Source organism: Aythya ferina (assembly GCF_964211825.1).
Source record: "Aythya ferina genome assembly, chromosome: 3".
Classification (NCBI taxonomy): domain Eukaryota; kingdom Metazoa; phylum Chordata; class Aves; order Anseriformes; family Anatidae; genus Aythya; species Aythya ferina.
Genome location: NC_140298.1, coordinates 31,519,570 through 31,539,658, shown reverse-complemented (window position 1 = coordinate 31,539,658; position 20,089 = coordinate 31,519,570). Strand labels below are relative to the sequence as shown.

At 36.6% G+C, this 20,089-nt stretch overlaps 1 protein-coding gene across 2 annotated transcripts in view; it reads right to left on the bottom strand.

Annotated features, from left to right (window-relative positions):
* The window catches only part of CRIM1 (cysteine rich transmembrane BMP regulator 1), a 182,003-nt gene that overhangs the window by 36,132 nt on the left and 125,782 nt on the right, over nucleotides 1-20,089 (bottom strand). For both annotated transcript variants that reach the window (XM_084513536.1, XM_084513537.1), the window contains 2 exons: nucleotides 18,258-18,455; nucleotides 590-718 (listed from right to left, as the gene is read on the bottom strand). In XM_084513536.1, coding sequence (XP_084369662.1) covers nucleotides 590-718; nucleotides 18,258-18,455 — 327 coding nt within the window. The remainder of the gene's footprint in view (nucleotides 1-589; nucleotides 719-18,257; nucleotides 18,456-20,089) is intronic.

Sequence of the window (20,089 nt, the reverse complement as noted above, 5' to 3'; positions counted from 1 at the left end):
AGGTTGGAAATTAGGAGACATTTCTTCTCAGAAAGAGTAGTCAGGCATTGGGACAGGTTGTCAAGGGAGGTGGTGGTGTAACTGTTCCTGGGGTGTTCAGGAAAAGGTAGGATGTGGTACTTAGGGACATGGTTTATTGGTTTATATTTGGTGGTAGGGGGATGGTTGGACCAGATGATCTTGGAGGGCTTTTCCAACCTTAATAATTCTATGGTTCTATGATACCTAGATGCTCTTGAACTCTTTACAAACACAGAGGAAAATGGAACATAGAAGTCTAATAAGACTTCACAAAGGGACACTATCATGAATGTTAAGTCCCAAATTATTACTTTTTTTTTTTTTAGTTTAGCTGTTATTTTTGCCTGATTTCAGACATTTGCATTTTTCCTCCAAACACATTCCTAGCAAGCAAACAAGTAGTGTCAGAAATCAGCAACCTGTCTTCGCAAGATGAACAACTAGAAAGCACATGTATACTACTATTACAACACTCTAAAATTATGAATGAAGAAAACACCAGAATATTAACATTTTCACATACAGCTGGATATAAAATGTATAAGTCATTTTATTTTTGCATACTCACTAGTTTTGCACTGACAAATGCGGCAACCATTTTGATCCAGTTTGAAATTATAGATACAGTCTTTTTCAGTCAAAGTGCAGTTCACCAAAATCTCACAGGTGGGTGGACCTATTGTGATGTACGTTGGTTCTAAATGTAAGAAAAATAAAACAAATTTGAGATCACTTCAGCATTTTTTTTAGTTCATAAAAAGCAGACATGGTGCAACAGAAAGACAATCACTTTTAACCAATTTTGCTTCTGAATCATGAGTATTCTTGGCACTTAAAAAATTCAAGAAACAGGCTTTGTTTTGAAGTGATATATGCATTACAAACTATAAATCTGCATAAAATAGAAAATAGGAGACAACCAACACAATGTTTCTGTTCACTATGAAATCAGCATTCTTGCATGTGCAGTTTAAAACTGAATGCAAAATACCTATTCTGCCCATTATTTTGCCAGAAGTATTTCACCAAAACTCCATGTAAATTCTTAGGAACTAAGTAACTGGAGCTTTCCACAGTGCTCAGTTGATTGATACTACCAAGATGCAAATCAAAGCATTTGACTCAATAGCTCATAGCTTTCCTTATGTGAATAAGATCACTTTTACTTAAATTTAAAGCACAAGAGACTGAATACCAAATGGGAATGAAAGATACACAGTGTATGAAAGGTATCTTGAAGCCATATACCATGACCATTCATTGAAAACATCACTTCTTACACAGCATAATTTGCAGTACCAAATTGCATTTTTTTTAAATTGGGGATACTATTGTCAATTATTAGATATTTATGTACAGTCTAATGCTTTATTTTGTACACCATTTAAACATTTTGGCGTATGAAATTGTTTTTGGTACATACAGTAGCCAGAAATATTTGTGCATTTTATTATACAATGTTACTATAATAAAACAAAACCCAAATATATGAAAATAGCAAGCAAGCTCAATACTACCATTAGAAAACAGGATACAGAAAGAATGAAAAATCTGGTTTCTGAAATTTCTTCTTGCTGTATGAGACTGATTTTGTCTATCTTTTGCTTTTTATAAAACTCATGTGTTAAAGAAGCAAAGAATTTAGTTATGAACATTATTAATATTGTACTAAGCATTAGGAAACACAAAATACACAACTTTTAAATAAACAAATGTGAGCTTTCAATTCACTGTTTCAATTGTTTGGGTTTTTCTTGTTCTTCCATCTCAAGAGAAAAAGTCTTTAAAGCAATTAAGTTTTAAATAAATTCAAATAGATAAAGTGATCAATTGTGAAAATATGGAGAAGTAGTATACAAATTATCAGGACAATAAAATACTGTTTTATATAGATTTTCATGGACTGAAGATTGCCATATCTTACCACCTGCCATCCCCAAATCAAATACATTGAAAGGCAAATTTTGCTATCCTTAGAGGCTGATAGTCCTTACTCTCAGATTGAGAGTGAAACAATACTCAACGTTTATGAAGTTGCTAGAGTTGCTACACAACCAAAATACAAAATTCCCTGCTTATTGGTTCAGCATCCAGCAGGCAGCTTTTGCACCCGTGCTTTCCAGTGAAGTGAAAATTACCCCATTACAAGAATGTGCCTTTCTCTTTTCATTGTCTTATACAATTTTCTGCTTTCATAGCTTTCCCCCATCCCTTCTCTTCCCTTCACAACAGTTTATGCAGTGGCTGAACATTTTTAATCCTTTTAAAATTAGGTCAGCTAAGTACAGAGTTTGGAAGAAAAAACTGCATGATAGGCACTAGGGGGAAGTTGGAAGACTTCAGTCTTCTCTCTCAGAGATCATAGTTCAGGTTCCTCACTTTTCTGAAAGTTTTGAAATACCATTCAAATTCTGATCCTTGGGCAATTTTTGCAGGAGAATAAACATACACGACACATATCACGTGTATAAACACCAACAGCTCTGTTTAAATACAGGCTGGGAATTTGCATAAGGGCTTCTATGTGCTTTTTGACTCTATTCACTTCTAATTTAAATTATTTTTTTCAGATTTTTTTTTTTTTAATTTTTATTTTTTCCATTGTATGGCTCTTTGCATGTACTGCATGGAAGAGAAACCATAATGAGCATTTTATTTTAGAATAAGTGAATTCCCAAACTAAACTTCTTTTAATCTCAGTGGACTCTGTTTTAAAGCTCATTCAATAATCTAAAGCACATTCATGCCTAATATCTAATATTCACAACTTCAAAAAAACATTAGTTTAGGAATGAAGAACATACCAATATACAGCAATAGCATGATATACTGCAGAAATTCCATTAATTAATCCAGTCTGTTTAGAGCAGAATATATAAACTACCTTTGCAAATAAACTAATTCTTAGCATCTGGTGCCTATTTTGAAAATCTTCTTTCCTACCTCACTGTTTTCTTTAACTAAAATATCCTAAACAAGCAAAAGACCAGAACAGATTCCCTGAAGCTACACTGGTTAATGGCCAGACGGCCCAAACCCTATACTTAAATGACAAAAATGCCACAGCACTGCTTATAATCAATGGTAGTTAAAAACACTACCAATCATTGGAGCACTAATGCTATCCAAAGCAAAATTTGTGGATGTAAGCTGGAAAAGTGAAGCAAACAGTAGCCTTACTATTTGAGTTTTTTTTTTTTTTGGTAATTTTTTGAAGTTCTGTTTTGTGTTTTGATGCTCTTATGTCTTGGTTACCAGTACACCAATTTTGAAATTTTGCTACAAGCAGCAATATAGTATTTCTTAGCATGGACAAAAATAAACTGTTGCTATTAATTTTAAAGATTTTTGTTAGTCTTGTATTTGTTGGAGTTTATTTTGCTGTTACCTCTCACTTTTGTTTCTGCTTTCAGCATCCTGAGAGCTTCCAGGCAAGCTTACAAATCTGTTTTTGCCTTCTGCCCCTAAAGGTAAGCCCTGAGATACAGTAATTTTATATGCATGCCTGCTTCTCAATGAGCTGCAAGTACAGGACAAAAGAAATAATTTAATTCCCTACCCCCACATGTGCAAAAATGCAGTCAGAAAAAAAACTATCAAACCTTTTCACTTCGCTAGACAAGACTCAACAAATAAAGCCAGCTCTGCTGCTGCCAGGCTGCTGGCTATTTGAATAAGCAAGCAGTAGTTAGGCTTGAAAAAGCATGTATGGCCACATGATCCGATTTAGGCTTTCACTGCTGCTCTCAGTAGAAAGTGCAGAAAAAAAAGATCTAGTGCACAAATGAACAGACAATGGTGGGAAAAATGTGTGCTGTTTCTGTCTGTGTGTTTTTACAACAATAAAGCTATATTGTAGAAAGAGTGAAGAAGAAAATAAAGAGAAAGGGATTGAAGAGAGTCTGGATGATTCTTTTTTTTTTTAATAAAACAGATTTTGCTGATGTGAAGTATCAGATTAAATGCAGATTTCTATTAGAACATCTTGTTGCCATATATACTATCTCTGAGCATGAAACTTTCTATGCTGAATTTAAGTGCAGGGGATTATTAATTTGCTTGCTATAAACTTGATCAACATTTTGAACATTTATTTTTTTTTATACTTTTCACTTTGCTATAAATACTTTTCAGCTAATAACTGAAATTATAAAATTGTAAATCAAGGAGGAAAAACAAAATCATGGTCTGCATGTCCCATCCCAGAGAAAATTTTCATTACATTAGGTTTGAGAGGAGTAAATAGACAAGACAATTTTATTGTCACACAATCTGTTAACATTTAATCATACAATAGTTGAGTTTGCTATGTGACATCACTGCACATTCTCTTCCTCCTCATTTCAAGATGAGAAGTGATGCTGCTCTCAGGCTGAAGGCAGATTTAAAACATTATTTGAAATCCAGACTTATCTGAGGCACCAAACAGAGCAAAAACAAGGATACAAGGATCTGCCATTTTATTTACAAGTCACTTCAAAATTTTTGAAATCCATAGTAGATATTTCAGCTGCTGTTTGTCTATCAGTCTGCCCCACTGAACCAACTCTACAGTATGTGATCAAACCCCTGAAGGGGTTGAAATCAAAGTGCATATTTACAGGGAGAGAAGGGAAGACAGTGACATTCAAACAATACCTGGAACTGGCTTTATCAGTGCCTACATTAGCAATACTGTCACAAAACCTGGCCATCAGAAAAAAAGGGAAGTTGTCAAGGTGGAATAAGACCACTTTCATTGACATTTTTCTACCCAGGATATTTTGCAAGAGAAAGAAAAACAGTCCTCAAACCTCTCTTTTCTGCTATTTTCTGATGTTTGAGACCATCCACTTCTCCCATGAGTGATGTGACATACCTTTTGTCACAAAGAGCAGTTTCTTCTGTTGAAAACGTGAAATAATATGTATATACAGACACACAGAAGAGCATGGGATGGTGCATCTAGTCTAGAACTGTGGCTCTGACAGTGGCAACAGCCACTGTCATATGTATATGTTGTTACACTTGGATGAGTACTGGTATGCTAGGATAATGCTCTGCTGAAGTATTCAGAAATTGAGAAAAACTGATGTATCCATGTTTCAATGACACGGGGGGGGAGGAGGGGGGAGAAGTTTCTAAAGATTAGAATTTTATTATACACACAGTTTGAGCATTTAAAATTATCAGAAAATAAAGAAGTATACTAAAATACACTGTTGATTGTTGAAGTCTTGGAAAAAAAAAATCCAAGACCATTTACTGCAATCTTCTTGAATTCTATTTTTTATCTGAATGGCAAAGTGAACAATTCATTAAAGATTTCAATTTTCCCTCTAATTTTGGAGATTCTCTTTACAAAATTGTTTAGTTAGTTTTAGGAGAATTAAAACAAAAACAAACAAACAAGCAAAAAAACCAACAACCTCTACAGCTGATATTGGATTGAAAATTATACAAATTTTCCTATCATCCCCTTAAATTATATAAAATTTGAACTTAGGACATTGAATTCATATCAGCGAAAGGATTCCACTGATATGCCATGTGTATTACAAGAGAGCACCAACTGTTCAGTTTTGGTTTGTGTGAAGGACAAGACGTACCTGCAGAGCTTGGCAAGTACATTCGGAGAAGTAATGCTTCCCTTCTATTTAGGACTTGTTCCACATCTGGAACAAAAGAGAGGCTGACATACCAGAGCGAGTCCACCACAGGGCCACCAAACTGGTCAGAGGCTGGAACAGGTGGCATAAGAGGACAGGATAGGAGACTGTGGTTGTTTGGCACGGAGGAGGAGGAGGACAAATGGGGGATTCTTCTGCTGTCTTGTAACTTCCTGATAGGCCAAGCTCATCTTGAGAGTGGTCAAAGGTATGATGAGAGGCAAAAAATACAAGTGTGAACATGAGAAATTACAACTTGAAACAAATTTGTTTGATCCTCTTCGACACCCATGTGGGTGGTCAAAGTCTAGCGTACTGAGGTTGTGGGATCTTCATCCTTGAAATTCCTTGGAACAAGGCCCAGAACAGCCTGCTATAAGTGGACCTGCTTTGAGCAGGAGGTAGATAATCCCTGGTCCTTCCAACCCGCATAATTCTAAGAATTTCAATTTCACACAAATTCAGGACATCTCCAGTGAAAGCAGAAATATCCTTGATGGATCGTAATCAGGGAAATACATACAATCCATGGATTAACAATTCAGTTTCTGATTGTTTTTGTATTGCTTTTACCAAATACTGATTACCTTTCTAACTCCATAAAAATATATGCTTGTCTAGTATCATCTCTCTGAAATTTACACAATGACTTAAGGAGTAGCTCTCTATTCAAGAAGCAAGATTTCTTCCAGGCAGTTAAAACAGAGCAATTCTCTCTGAAATGTTATTTGCTGACAGCAGCAACCGGCTTTAATTGGTGCCTTTTTTTTTTTTTTTTGTTCTCTTTTATGTTAATACCTTAAAAACATCTTATTTAGCCTATTATTATTATTATTATGACACAAAGAATACTTAGAACAAGCTTTTTTGCTTTGTTTAATTTGGAATGTAGCATTTAAAATCAAAACATGCTTTGTTTCAGACTTTGAGTCAGGGAAATTTCCCTGTGTCAAGGAAATATCTACTCCTGGCTTTTTCAAAATCGGTTTAAAGTACAGAAGTAATTGCTGTGTTCTTTTTTTTTTTTTTTTTTTTTTTTTTTTCCCTTCTGCATGTTGTGAAATTTTCAAATTCGCCAATTCAATTGCTAGATTTACATTATTAAATATGAATGAATTTAAAAGCAAATACAGAACTTTTACTGCTGCTTCTAATTGACCATTAGACTGGACTGCTGTGTATCTTAACCTCAAGAAACTAGACATGTTAGGACAGGTGTTTGACACTACTGAATCAGTCCAGATTTTAATTCCACTTGCAACAGTTCTCCTCTCAAAAGAGAAGGGAAAAAAGCTGCTATTATGATAAAACTATATTTCCTTCACAAAGAAGTACAACAAAAATATAAATCAAACATGTTCATTCAATTACTTTGTTTGATTCAAGCACAATGGTTATCCCAATTAAACAGACACAGAGGGGTCTGATTTCTTCTCTTAATCATCTTCATCCATGCTCCCTGTGCAGCTCAACTCAGTATTGCTCTAAGCACACATACGCTTGAAAGCTACCAAAGTTTGGTGTAAACAGTCCCAAACATATCAGAGTATTATTTACATATGCCTATATGTAAATATTATGTTGTTTATATAATAAACTACAACACAGAGTATGGTTTGATATCAGTCAATAAATATATATCAAATAAAATATGGCAAAGAGAGGATACTTTAGACCCTGAAACTGCAAACATTTTATTTATATATGTATCTATATGTATCTTTTTTTTTTTTTTTTCTGGTTACATTTTATACGTACATTTATCTATACAAAACCAGCATTTTCTGCTAACTTCACATTAACAAAGACATTTAAATCTGCATCATAGAAACATGCTCCATCAAAACATAAAATTATAAGCTCTATAGATACATTATTACAGAGCTTTAAAATTATCTCCTTTGAATACCCCAAACACAAAAATTTAAATGCGATAATTGTAGCATGAGAAGTGGGATTGTATGCTTCAACACTCTACGCTAGAACTCCACAGCCCCATTTTTCATATTCCCATCTTGTTAATGTGAACCGGTTTATAGTATAGCTAAAGGCAATCAGATAAAATAGATTAACTTATTGTGTGTATTATTAAAAAGGCTAGAACATGGAAACACATTTTCAGGGTATTGCACAGAGAAACTTTGTATCTACTGGTGAGCTCTACAGTATATTCCCCCCCTCTCCCCCCTTTTGGACCACAAAAATATTTATCGATCACAAAAAATAAAAAAAAAGATCACAAAATCCTTTGAGTATAAATGGGAAAACAAATTAATTAATTCCATAAATGAATACTGCCCACTGATTCTTCCAGTACTTCTAGCAATAATTAACTATTAAGATATATATATATTTTTTTTCTTCATTACGAAGGATAACAAGAAACTTTGCATAAAGGCCTTATTGTGATCAGCCACAAACTCAGAACATAACTCTGAAGTGTATGCATTTAATTTACAATGACTTTTAACCCCAGAGAGACGACTCATAAAATAGCAGTGCGTTCAGATTTGGCAGTGACCAGCCCTGCAACACTTGGAGAAAGTGTTAGCTATACATGAAGAGCAGTCAGCTCAGCATCTTATAGTGAGTATGAAATGAAAGCATTTTCTGGGGAAGGAAGGGAGGGAGGAAAAAATGAGTCAAAATCACATTCTATACGTGAAGAAAGACCTCTAACACCAATAATAAAGGGCATGCTTGTATTTGGGGAAAGTGAAATAGCTCCCTCTTCTGTAGTATTTTATAACACAAACTGTCTCTAGAAGGATTAATCCTGGAAAACCAGCATCAACTGATTTACAGAAATATAGTGCATTCAAATATTTACTACAAAAATTAAGAAAAAAAATTGCAAGTGAACAGCAGTCTAACTCATTACTGAACGTTTTTACCTGTTAACTGGCTAAAAACTGTTCCTGAAGGGTGTGCTGCTCAACAGCCTTTCATTGGAGTGTATATACTTGTTTAAATTTTGTCTGCTGTCCAAAAAAGTTAACTGCAGCCTACTAAGCAGCAGCATGTGTGTTTACTTAAGCTTCCTGTAAAAACATTCATATCATTCCAAGAGTGACTAAATGTTTTCCATCCTCATAGTTAGAATTCCAGGCTTCCCCGCCCCTTCAGTCCATTACATGAAAAGTATCAGTCCCAAGTCCAGAGCAAGAGAATTTCCTTCCTGGGTTTGAAATCCTTAATGCCTTGAAGGATTTTTTTTTTTTTTTTTTCCCCTCCCAATGTTTAGTTGTATTCAGTGCTCAACAACTCAGCGTTGAACATTACATTACATAACATAAAAAGTATTCAAGGACTTAATAAGATATGAAAATTTTCTAATGTCACAAAGAAGTAGTAACTTTTAAAATATATTCATTGATGCTTCCAAACATGGTTTGATTCATCAGAAAGACTACTAATTTCAAATTTTATTAATACAGTTAACCTGTGTGTAAAACAATTTTTTCCCCTCAAAAGTAACTATTATAGTCCTAGATTATTTTTATTGTTGCAACTTGAAGAGGCCTCCCATGAATCTATGCTGCATGTGTGTGAAAGGGTCTTTTTTTGCAGGAATGTAACCAAAATATTCACAAGCCTTCTATTCCCAAGATGATAACTTAAAAACTTTTGACTGTTGTAATCAGTTTTTCCAGTTTTCAGTTTAGTAGACAAGTATTACCTTCAGATATATTTTGATAACAGTTTTTTGGACAACTTTAGGTGGATTGAAACTGAGAAATAACCACAGTGATCAAAGCAGAATAAATTAAGCTTATTTGCTAAGAAACAATCATGAAGGTAAAAAAGCCATTCAATTATCATTACTAGGTGGGCTTACAAACACTAAATTAGTGTGCATCTGGGCCAAGTCTATGAATGCTACAGGCACTGAAAAGAATTAGATGATCCGCAAGGTTCTTTAAAAGTAAGACATCCTTAGCTGCATTGATACATACATATATATATATTCACTAGCATTCCTTGATTGTTCGTCCTTTCAACTGTCTTCAGAAACAGTTCTTTCAACGGTGATGATATATCACTGAAAACTAGAAGATTTTTGTATACCAGTCTAGTGCTCTTGACTTTCTTAAACTCAGAAAGACTTTTATTGGCAGTAGGTTTCATTGCACCCCGGGCTGTGTGATTTGACAGTCTCAGCTGTCTTGCCTAAAAAAGCTACGCTAAAACATGATCTGGCAAACGTAAGCTCAATTCTCTTTAGCACTGTGTTTGTGTCTCTTAATTGATTTTGATTACAAGATGGGTCCAGACCTACAGTGCTGATTCTGAACAATAACTTACACTTCACGTTCTAAGTAGATGCCTGGGCCCAAATCTTACACCGGTGAACACTGTTCTTTACCGCTGACTTCATCATGAATGAATCAAATTTCTTTTCACGGGACTGTGCTGCCTGTTTTTACTTAATGAAGTGTTGGACACGCTAAAGGAACTGAACTGAATTACGTCTCAGCTAGAGTTTGAAGCCCTTTATTGATGAAAATGTTAATTTCTTTTTGTGAAGATAAAGTGTCAGCCATAATGACAGCGAAGTAATGCAGGCCTTATTCATGAAAATCCTCTGAGAGGACCTTGTCTAACACTTAATTTCTCATTCACAGTTTATGCTGGAACACTTCCACCTGTACCTGAGGGCTCTCATGCAGAACAACTCACTGGGAGATGGCCAGCTACTGTACATCAACCAACTTTGCTGCAACTTTCCATATCTATAGCGTTAGTCTGGGGGAGAAGCAAGGAAATGTAATTGACCTTAGTCTTTCCTAGGGGACGTTTTTGGCATCAATGGCAGTACTGAGCACTTGGATTTATTATTTTTGTTTCAAAGAACCAAGCATTTTCCTACTACCCTACCCACTATTTATTTCCTGTGAACAGGACTGCTACTCCTATTTGCAGATGACTGCAGATGCAGATGCAGATGGCCTGAGGGAGACGTTTTTTTCTATCTTTGTAGCTTGTTTGGTGTTATTCATATGCTATTACACATTGACACTTAATATCTATTTGAAGTTCCAGTATCCAATTTTTCTTTTTTTAATTCATTAAAAATGGAATTGCTACTAGCATCCACATCCATTTTATTTAGGAAATGAAGCAATTTTTAACCCAACAGAGAAGCAAACGGTTCTGTGATCATTAGCACTAACTAAAAACTGATTTTCTATGGATCCATTTCATATAGTAGCACAGATAACCAGACTGGCTACTGTGAAGAACCTGAAGAGAAATGAAGTACAAATGCATACTAAAGCTTGGCAGTCCCTTGTGGCACTGAAGAATCACTTTGTCCCCTCTACCTATCTGCCTGTTTTCATTAAATCTTAGAAATGGGTTATCTTTGAGACTACTGTGTGTTGCAAGAAGCTATTGGCTGTACTGTGGGGAGAACACAAAGGGCCAGTATGATTACCTAAGGCTTGGTTTTTATGAAGACAGTCTAGAAAACAAAGAAAGAAAAAACAGACTAAGTATGTAATAGATTAAGTAAACAAGGGCAAATCCCAAAGGACCAATATCATTACAGCAGCTATAGAAGCTCTATAGAAGCATCCATCAGAAGCTTAAAACTAATTCTTTGTGCTTTTCCCATCCCTCACCAGTGAAGGGAGGTGCCTGCCTTGAAAAACAATATAAGACTGAAGGGCTCAAGAATGGGGGTTGGCTGACGAAAGGAAGAAATGGCACAGAAAACCTCTGGGGTTTGTCTAGAACTACCACTTTTCTGCAAGGGAAGAGAGTTCCCTTTGCCAGAAGGAGAAGAATGCTGTTCAAAGCATTTTAGCAAGCTTATGGGCTTTTTCTTTAAGAGCATTCTGATTAAACCAGCTTTGCAGCTTCTTATCCTCTGGTCTCAGTGTCTGACATTGCCTTATCTTGCACCCCATCCTTTCCCCCCCCATCCACATGCCTTATTCCACGGCCCTCACTTTCTGCCTCTCCCCCTGCCCAGACATGCTCTCCTCTAGCCACCCTCTGCTCCCATCCTGGGCTTTTATCTGTACACATCTTGCACAATCACAACCCATGTGCATTGCTGTGTCAGAAAACTGGCAAGAAGTGACACACGTGGACCTACTCTAACCAGAGGTCTTGCCAAAAGCCCTTTGATCACTTTGATGTTTACTTCAAGAAAAGACAACAACTGCATATTGTTGAGCAACAGTCGTCACCTGCATAAACACTGAAAACTGCACACAAATTATTATTACTCTGTTCAGTTATGTATGCAATTTCCTGAGAGCATCTTCTCTCACTGAGGCTGAAAATACAAGCTGTGATTCCCTGAATGAATCAAAATGACAATCTCAGTCAAAACATTCCACAGAAGGAATTTTGTTTTCCTCAACTTTCTGCCTTCCTCTAATACACATCTTCCCTTTTGCAACAAAAATTATTTTTTTCTTGTCTTATCTTCAGAGGATACTGCAAAATATACTGCTTCATTTCTTTTTGCACCAACCTTTTAGGTACTTTGAAGACTGCTGTCTTCTCATTCCAACTTCATCATTTCCTCTTTATGCTAAACCAACACAACTCAATCTGTCATCCTAGGACATGTTTTTCAGAGCTTGTACTGTCCTTATAGCTCCCCTTCAGAGTTGTCACCTTGCTTGAATGCTTTTCAGAGGAACAATATCCAGAAAAGGACCAAGGGCTAGAATATCACACTTACCCATAGCAAAGAGAGCAATACAATTACTTCATGTCTTGCAAACTGTACTTGTGACCATAATTTCAGCTTGTCATTTGCCCTCTCAAGGCTCTAGTTCAACTTCTGCCCCTTTTATCACCAAACGTCTCAGGGAAAATGTTAAATGGGGTTTTCAGGAGTCAGGACTCATGAAGAACTTCCTCCAAACACAGCCCAGCTGATTTTTCCCTGGTTGAATTCATTCAATATTTTTCCACCTAGTTTCTGCTTTAAAACAAACAAATTCATACTCCGCTCTCCAAGATACTGGCTGCCATTTCTAGCTTTGTTGTCTGGAGATTACATAAATTCAGCTTCTATTCAATTCCTGAGTTTGTAGGTTTGCTAGTGAAAACATCAAGCAGACCTGGTCCCAGCACAGGTGCTAGCAGATGCTAACCACAGTGCAACTCAAGAAAGGCTGTCCAGGGACTTGAAGACTAAAGCCATGCATGCACAGCCGGAGCACTGAACTCCTCCCCTACAGAACCCTACGTTCCTGCCATTCCTCCCAGCTGGTCTCTGCTGGCAGCTCCAGTGTAAAGGATTTGCAGCCCCTCACTCAGCCACCCGCTCCTGCATCAGCATAGAAGATGCAAATACAGGAGGGGCTGGGGGCAGCCGAGTGATTACCACCTTTTGCAAGCCCAGCGAAGCCCAGACAAGCTTTTGGAAAGTTACACATTTCTAACTGCTTGGAATGCTATGTCCAAGCAACACTGAAAAATGTATCATGTGCATAGATAGCCCATGCTATGGAAATGTATGCAGTCTATGAAGACTAATTAAAAAGGGTTTATTGCAGAAAACTGAAAAAAACCTGGAAAAGAGACTCTCCATTCTAATAATTTGTATTAAAATTGCCATTCCCTTAGATCTTTAAATTGGAAACCTGTATATATATCTGTATGTCTTCAGTGTCTCCCATCATTGAACTCCAGTTTTCTCAGTTCTCATAATTCACCATAATTTTCTTCATGAAGTAGTGTGAATGTTCTAACAGTCTGGATTTATTGCGTTCAAAGGACTGAATACATTCATGTGCTGACATTTCTCGGGATACTTATGAAAGCAGGTATCTAACATTTTGTGATTAAACATTTTCAAAATATGAACTTATCTCCAGCCAAACCAGGACACACTCTGATAAAACACTTCAAGAACCTACGTTCACAGAACTTCTATGACATTGTACTTGATCTCAACTACAAATTTTATATGAAAGTATAATTCAGGAACTTCATCCTTATGCAGTTGCAGGAACGTAAACTTCTCTATAGGAACAGATATCTCTTTTCATTTAAACCGATTATAGAGCAGCCAGCAAGTAACTGAACTGGCAAAATTGTTGGTGCAGCAGTATTTGCATGAAAGACAGGGGAAAAGTCACGAGTGGCTGATACTAATAAAGATTTGCTCTAGATGACCTGTAACCAGGCCAGATCCACAGGCAGCTTTGATTTGAATTTGTCAGTCAGTTCTATGGCCAACAAGCCATTCTATCCCTCAACACTCAAAATAAAATAAATGATAGAAACATCTTTGACTAAATATTTTGGTTCACATGCTAAAGAGCTAATATCTGGCATACTTAAAGTAAGCTCACACAATTGAAGTCAGCTGCTGGCATGCTCGATTTGTTTCACTTGTAAACAAAAGCCTGATGAGAAATAAACGCATACTTAAAAAACAGTGGTAAGCATATTAAGTCTCTGACTTATTATTCTTGATACGATGGCTATTTAAAAAAAATGGAAATATGGGCTTTAATCAGTCCATCATCAACTAAACTGACAAAAATAATAGAAAGTTTTCAATAGGCATCATTCTTTCTTCCTGCTTTAGAGATGAAGCATAATTAAGATTCTAGCAGAAAAATATTTGTTTCCTACAACCTGTACAAGTCCTCAGAAAGTGAACTAGTTCATGTAAAATGAGCTGTAAATATAAGAGAAGAAAAATAAAGTAAATTTATGATGAATTTGCAAAATACAACTTAACAATTATTACATATGGTCATTTTAAATCGACACATAAAAAGAACATTATTTCACTATGGTGTACTTTTGTTGACCAAACATTTTACACTGTGTGTGGAATGTGAGTGAGAACTTGGAGGCAATAAAAGGGAGGTCTAAAAGGAGGTATGTTTACCCTTACAATGACTGGTAAACTGCTGTCTCAAAATCACTTGCTAACTTTACATTCATTTTATCCATTTATTGAATATAAGTTATGCTGCATTATGCCTTGCACCCCTATCTCAAATAACTTGCAAATATGATACTGAATAGCATCAGTGATCCCAGAAATTAGCCCGTATGAGATATGGATTTTGGTTTTCTACACTGAACAGTAGGAGATAAGAGATGTAAATGGATGGAAAAACAAAATAAAACAATAAACAACAGAATGGGGAACACAGGACAATGGGTTTAAGCTATTAGTGCAACATTTGATGCTTGAGTTTCTATTCAGTAAACATTTCTGCTCATATACTACACTGCAAAACTAAGGTTAAGCTATAGTTATGCAGATTTAATGGGGTATTATGCAGAGAAGCATCATGGCTGACACATAGGGGATTTAATTCGGAATATGCTTTCAGAGAAAAAATTTAACAAATTAAGACAGATATTCAATCTTACCCCTTGACTGTTTATGTGGGACTATGTGCTATCAAAGTAACAAGTAAAATGTGGTGCCTTTAAGCTAAAAATTGCTGAAAATACCATTCAGTATTACTCGCCTCCAGATGATGCACTCAAAACCAGATGACTGCAATTAGGCATACAGCACAGAACAACTAGCATGACATTATAAATAGTGAAACTCAGATTTTCTGAGACAAAAAAAATAATTGACACAATAATCTAATTTAAATATTGATTCCATTACACTGTTGTAATATGTCAGTTAGATTAGTTCAGCTGGAAGGGACCTTCAAAGATCACCTGACCATTCCAGAGCTATCCAAAAGTTAAAGCATATTACTGAGGGCATTATCCAAACGTCTTTTGAACACAGACAGGCACGGTGCATCAACCACATCTCAAGGAAGCCTGTTCCAGTGTTTGACCACATTTGTGGCAACAAAATGTTTACTAAAGCCTAGTCTGAACCTCCCCCGGCTGAGCTCTGTGCTGATCCCACACATCCTGCCATCAGTGACCAGGGGGCAGAGCCCAGCACCTCCATCTGCACCTCCCCTCCTCAGGGAGCTGCAGGGAGCAGTGAGGCCACCCCTTGGCCTCCTTCTGTCCAGACTGGACAACTGGTAGAGTGAACCTGTTTACCTCACAGTTGGACAGTTAGGCCAAAGGATGCCGTGAAGGACAGCATCAAAGGCCTTACTGAAACCCAGAAAGATTATGTCCATAGTCATCCCTTCATCTACCAAGTGGGTGACCTTATCACAGAAGGGCATCAAATTACTAAGGTAGGACTTTCCCTTGATGAACCCATATTGACTAGGTGTGATAATAGCTTTGTTCTTTAAATGCCTTTCAGTATCCCCCAGGATAATTTTCTCCATAAATTTTCCAGGGACTGATGTTAGACTAATAGGGCTGCAGCTTCCTGGGTCTTCTCTCATGCCCTTTCTGTAGATGGATGTAACGTTGGCTAGCTTCCAGGCAGCGGGGACCTCCCTGGGCTCCCATGAACTCGCACAGATGCCACTTCTTCCCTGTTTTCACAACCTTCATTGGCCACACCCAGAGCCTCATACCTATTCTGCAGTGGAAACTGAGCAGGCAGACATGGTCTCCTCTTGCAGCTCTATGCAGTAACTTGCATCCACTCCTCCATGTCCCTCAAGTTGCTGCCTTTATCCTGACAGAGAGCAGGTACTGGGCCTGTCTCAGTAGTAGCCACACCAGGTTGGTATGTGCATATTTAAGGCATAGCACAGCTCCATTGATTTATCAAGTTTTTGGGCTCCCAGATGCTTCTCAGTCTCCCCACCTCTTCCTGAAGCTTGGCCACCAGACAGAGCAGTTCAACTGCCTCACGCTGGTGTGCTTCCTCTTGCCCTCCATCTCAAGGAGCAGTACCAGGCACAGCCCAAGAGCTGGGTGGTTGCATGAGCTGCTTGGAGCTCCATCTGGTTGGTGGCATTAGTTCTAATGGGTGATGGAGGAACAGAACTAGAAGACATGGCTTCTGCCGAGTGGTCACCATGTGTTTAATGTGTTGCTGTCAGCCAAGAAGGCTGTCAGGGCTGCAGCCCACACCTGCTGTGCACAGCACACACAGCCCAAGATTGTCAGGACTCAGAAACTCCCTCAGATACCCCCTGGGACCTCATGAACCTTATGTTCTTCTCAGAGTCCTGAGAAACCTGCCGTTATAAATGATGGCAAACAAACTTTTACAGACTAAAGTAGACACTACATTTGCTTCTAGGAGGAAAAACTTGTCATAGTACAGAATTACCTAACCAAGTCCAGACGAGCTACCTTGCATACTCTAAAAGCACTAGTGGCACTAGTGTGGTACATTAATGAAGTGTCCGCTTGGCTGCATTGGGACATCATAATTATCTCAGTCTGCTGTAGATATGCTTTTAATCCAATTGTCCCTCATCCATTTTCTCCAATCTGGAACGGGAAAAAAGATATTTGTCCATTCTCACTGGAGAAAAAAACTCAACGTATTGAAAATACTTCCAAAAATCTACCTCTCCATGCTACCTTCCTAAGCTTGCACTACTCATAAACACTAAATAAGGAGTGGTGACAGCACGTAGTCTTTGATACCCATCTGGAGAGGATCACTGGGGATTAAAATCTGTTAAACCGCTTCCTCATCATAAAATTAATTCAGTGTGAAAGTAGTAACTCTTTACACTTCACATGCAGATTTTATACATTATCAGACACCTTCTTCATATCCTGTGATGTGAATTTTGGCATGAAAAAGCACCAATAAGAAAGCTTTAAGTTCCTCAGATTTCTCCTAAAGAGCAACTACTCAATGAACTTGGATGGATACTGCAAACCAAGAAAGGCCACAAGAAGTTATACAAAATTAATTTCATTCTATCAGAGATGGAACAGGAAAAATAAGTGGCAGCTTACTAAGCCTGCACACCTGAAAGTATTTGTACACTACGAATACAGCTATGAAGACAGATCTAGAATTCTGATTTAGAAACTGAATGATCTGGTATTTTTCACAATGAGCAACTACCACAGAAAATGCAACTCTGAACATATATGTATTTTAAATATATAAGTTTGAAACCTCTCACATTTTCATGGCCAGGCTGGGCAAGTGTTTGCAATATAGTTAAAATCTCAGTCTGTTATATCAGGCGCATCTATTTCCGCAAAATGTAATTACGTTTTAAACTCTAAAAATTAAAATCTATCTCCCAGTTAACAATCATCCTTTGTAAGCTTCAATGAAATAACGATGCTTTAATTTGTACTATAATTATGCCCAATGTCCAACTATATTGTGCAAAGATCTTGAATCGTCACTACATGATACTGATGAATACGAAATGAGGAATAACTCAATTATCAGTAATACCATTTGATGAACATTTTGATCCACTAATTCCTCCTATATTTATTATTAAGCTGTAAGCATAACTAAGTAAAATTAGTTAACAATGCTGAACTTAAATGACCTCTTACTATGCCTTATTGCACCCAAGGCGTATTGAGCATGGGCACATGCCATTGTGGTTAAACCACACTGTAGTCACAATTTAAAAATTAGCTACCTTCCCTCTAGCCCCTGTATCATTAGTTTATTAGGTCACGGGAAATGCTGTACCAAAACTATAAAGTAAATTAGGAACTAGTAGGTAAAAAGTAGCCATGGCAGAATAAAGCATAATAGGGAAATACAGATCTCACCTTCACATACTGGGCAGCACTCTCCAGGGACTTTGACGGGATTCAAGCAGCTCTGTCCACAGGCTGTTGCAACACAGTGAGCATCTCCATTGATACACTGGCAGAAAGTACAGTCATCCTCTCTCCAGCGGTCTCCATGAGCTTGGATCTGACCATTGGCATAACAGCCAGCAGGGTTATTTACAGGGTAAACTGGGTCTGAAATGAGAAGTTGCAATAGAACAAGAAGTTTTCACACATTTTTATGCCTAAATTTTACATGCGAATAACTGCAATGACAGGATATTAGTTAAAGAAGATATGTGAAGCCACTATCAAACACTAAGAACCACACTGTGGCACACAGAGATTAAATAATATAGGTAACAATTTAGATATTTTAATATTGATATTTACTGTTGAAAATGTTAAGTTAGCTTATACTGAGCATTCATAAATTCAGTGTTCTATTTTTAAACATTTCAACTCAAATTTTGAATTTAACAAGAAGATCTGGAAATGAAAATGCATGTACAGATGGCTGGGTTTTATTTTTTAAAAGGCTCAGTTTTTGATTTTTCTGCTTTTGTTTTTCAAAACTTTTTTTTTTTTTTTTTTAAACTGACTCCACAGATTCAAAATGAAAACTGGAAGCATCTCAATGAACTACTGCAATGACTCATGTCAACATGTCACTGAATGTTAACATTGCATTTTTCCTACATGAAAAAAAAAATTCAACGAAACCTGGGATAATACTCTGAAGTTTAGTCAACCATCTCTGAAACAAAGGCAAAATGAACAGCAGTTGCTAATAGCTTTTGTCTTATTATAAACCATTGTTTCAGTTTATGACACTAACAAACTCTGAAAATTCAGAGTGAATCTGCACACAATTTCTATCTGGCACTCACTCTTACACTGAATTTTAGTGACAATCCCCATTTTATCAAAAAGGGTTAAGTTATTTCAAAAGCAGGTAGCTTGGGTAACATAAGACTTTAAAAACTAAGATGTTTCTTAATCACGTAACTTCCCAACTTACATGTTTTGAGATTTCCTTGAATCTATAATTAATTATTTTGACCTAACCAGAAATGAAATCATATGCAATCAAATGAAGTGAACTTTGTCATACAATTCATGTGTGGGATTCTGATTAAGATGTCACTTATTAAGATGTCTTAATAACATGAGGTATTAAGAAAGAGATCAGAGCGTTTTTTTTTTGTTTGTTTGTTTTTTTCCCCCTTTTTAATTGCTTAAAGGAACCAGGAAAATTACAATACATTAAAAGGGAGCCAGTTGACTAGACTTACTTAAGAGAACGCATGTAAATCAAATAGGATTTATAGTAGAATACAACAAATTTTACCATTCAATCATTCAGAAGTGAGAAATCAGACTCCTTGATTTAGTGCTACAAGCCCTAGCACAAAATCATGCACCAGAAATGTCATGATTTGACAAAAAACCCTGCAATTTGGCCTTTTAATCACCTCAGCAGAAATTACATCACAGCTATTACCTGAAAAAGGAAGTTGTACTAAATAACTGTAAATTATCATCATTATTTTATCTACCTGTCTTAAAAAAAAAAAAAAAAAAAAAGCTTTAATTGCAGGTACAATACACAGTAACTCATCAAACCCAAATGAAGTGAAAGCAGGTTTTCTTGATAGTCTTATTCAAAGGTCAAAAGATATGGAAAAGTTGACTTTAAATACTGTATGATACAGCAGAACAATGTAATGACAAATAGTAAGATTGTTGACTATTTAAATCACGAAACTAAGAGGATGAAGGATATACCTAGAACCAAAGTCCAAATCTAGACAAAAATTTGAGTATAT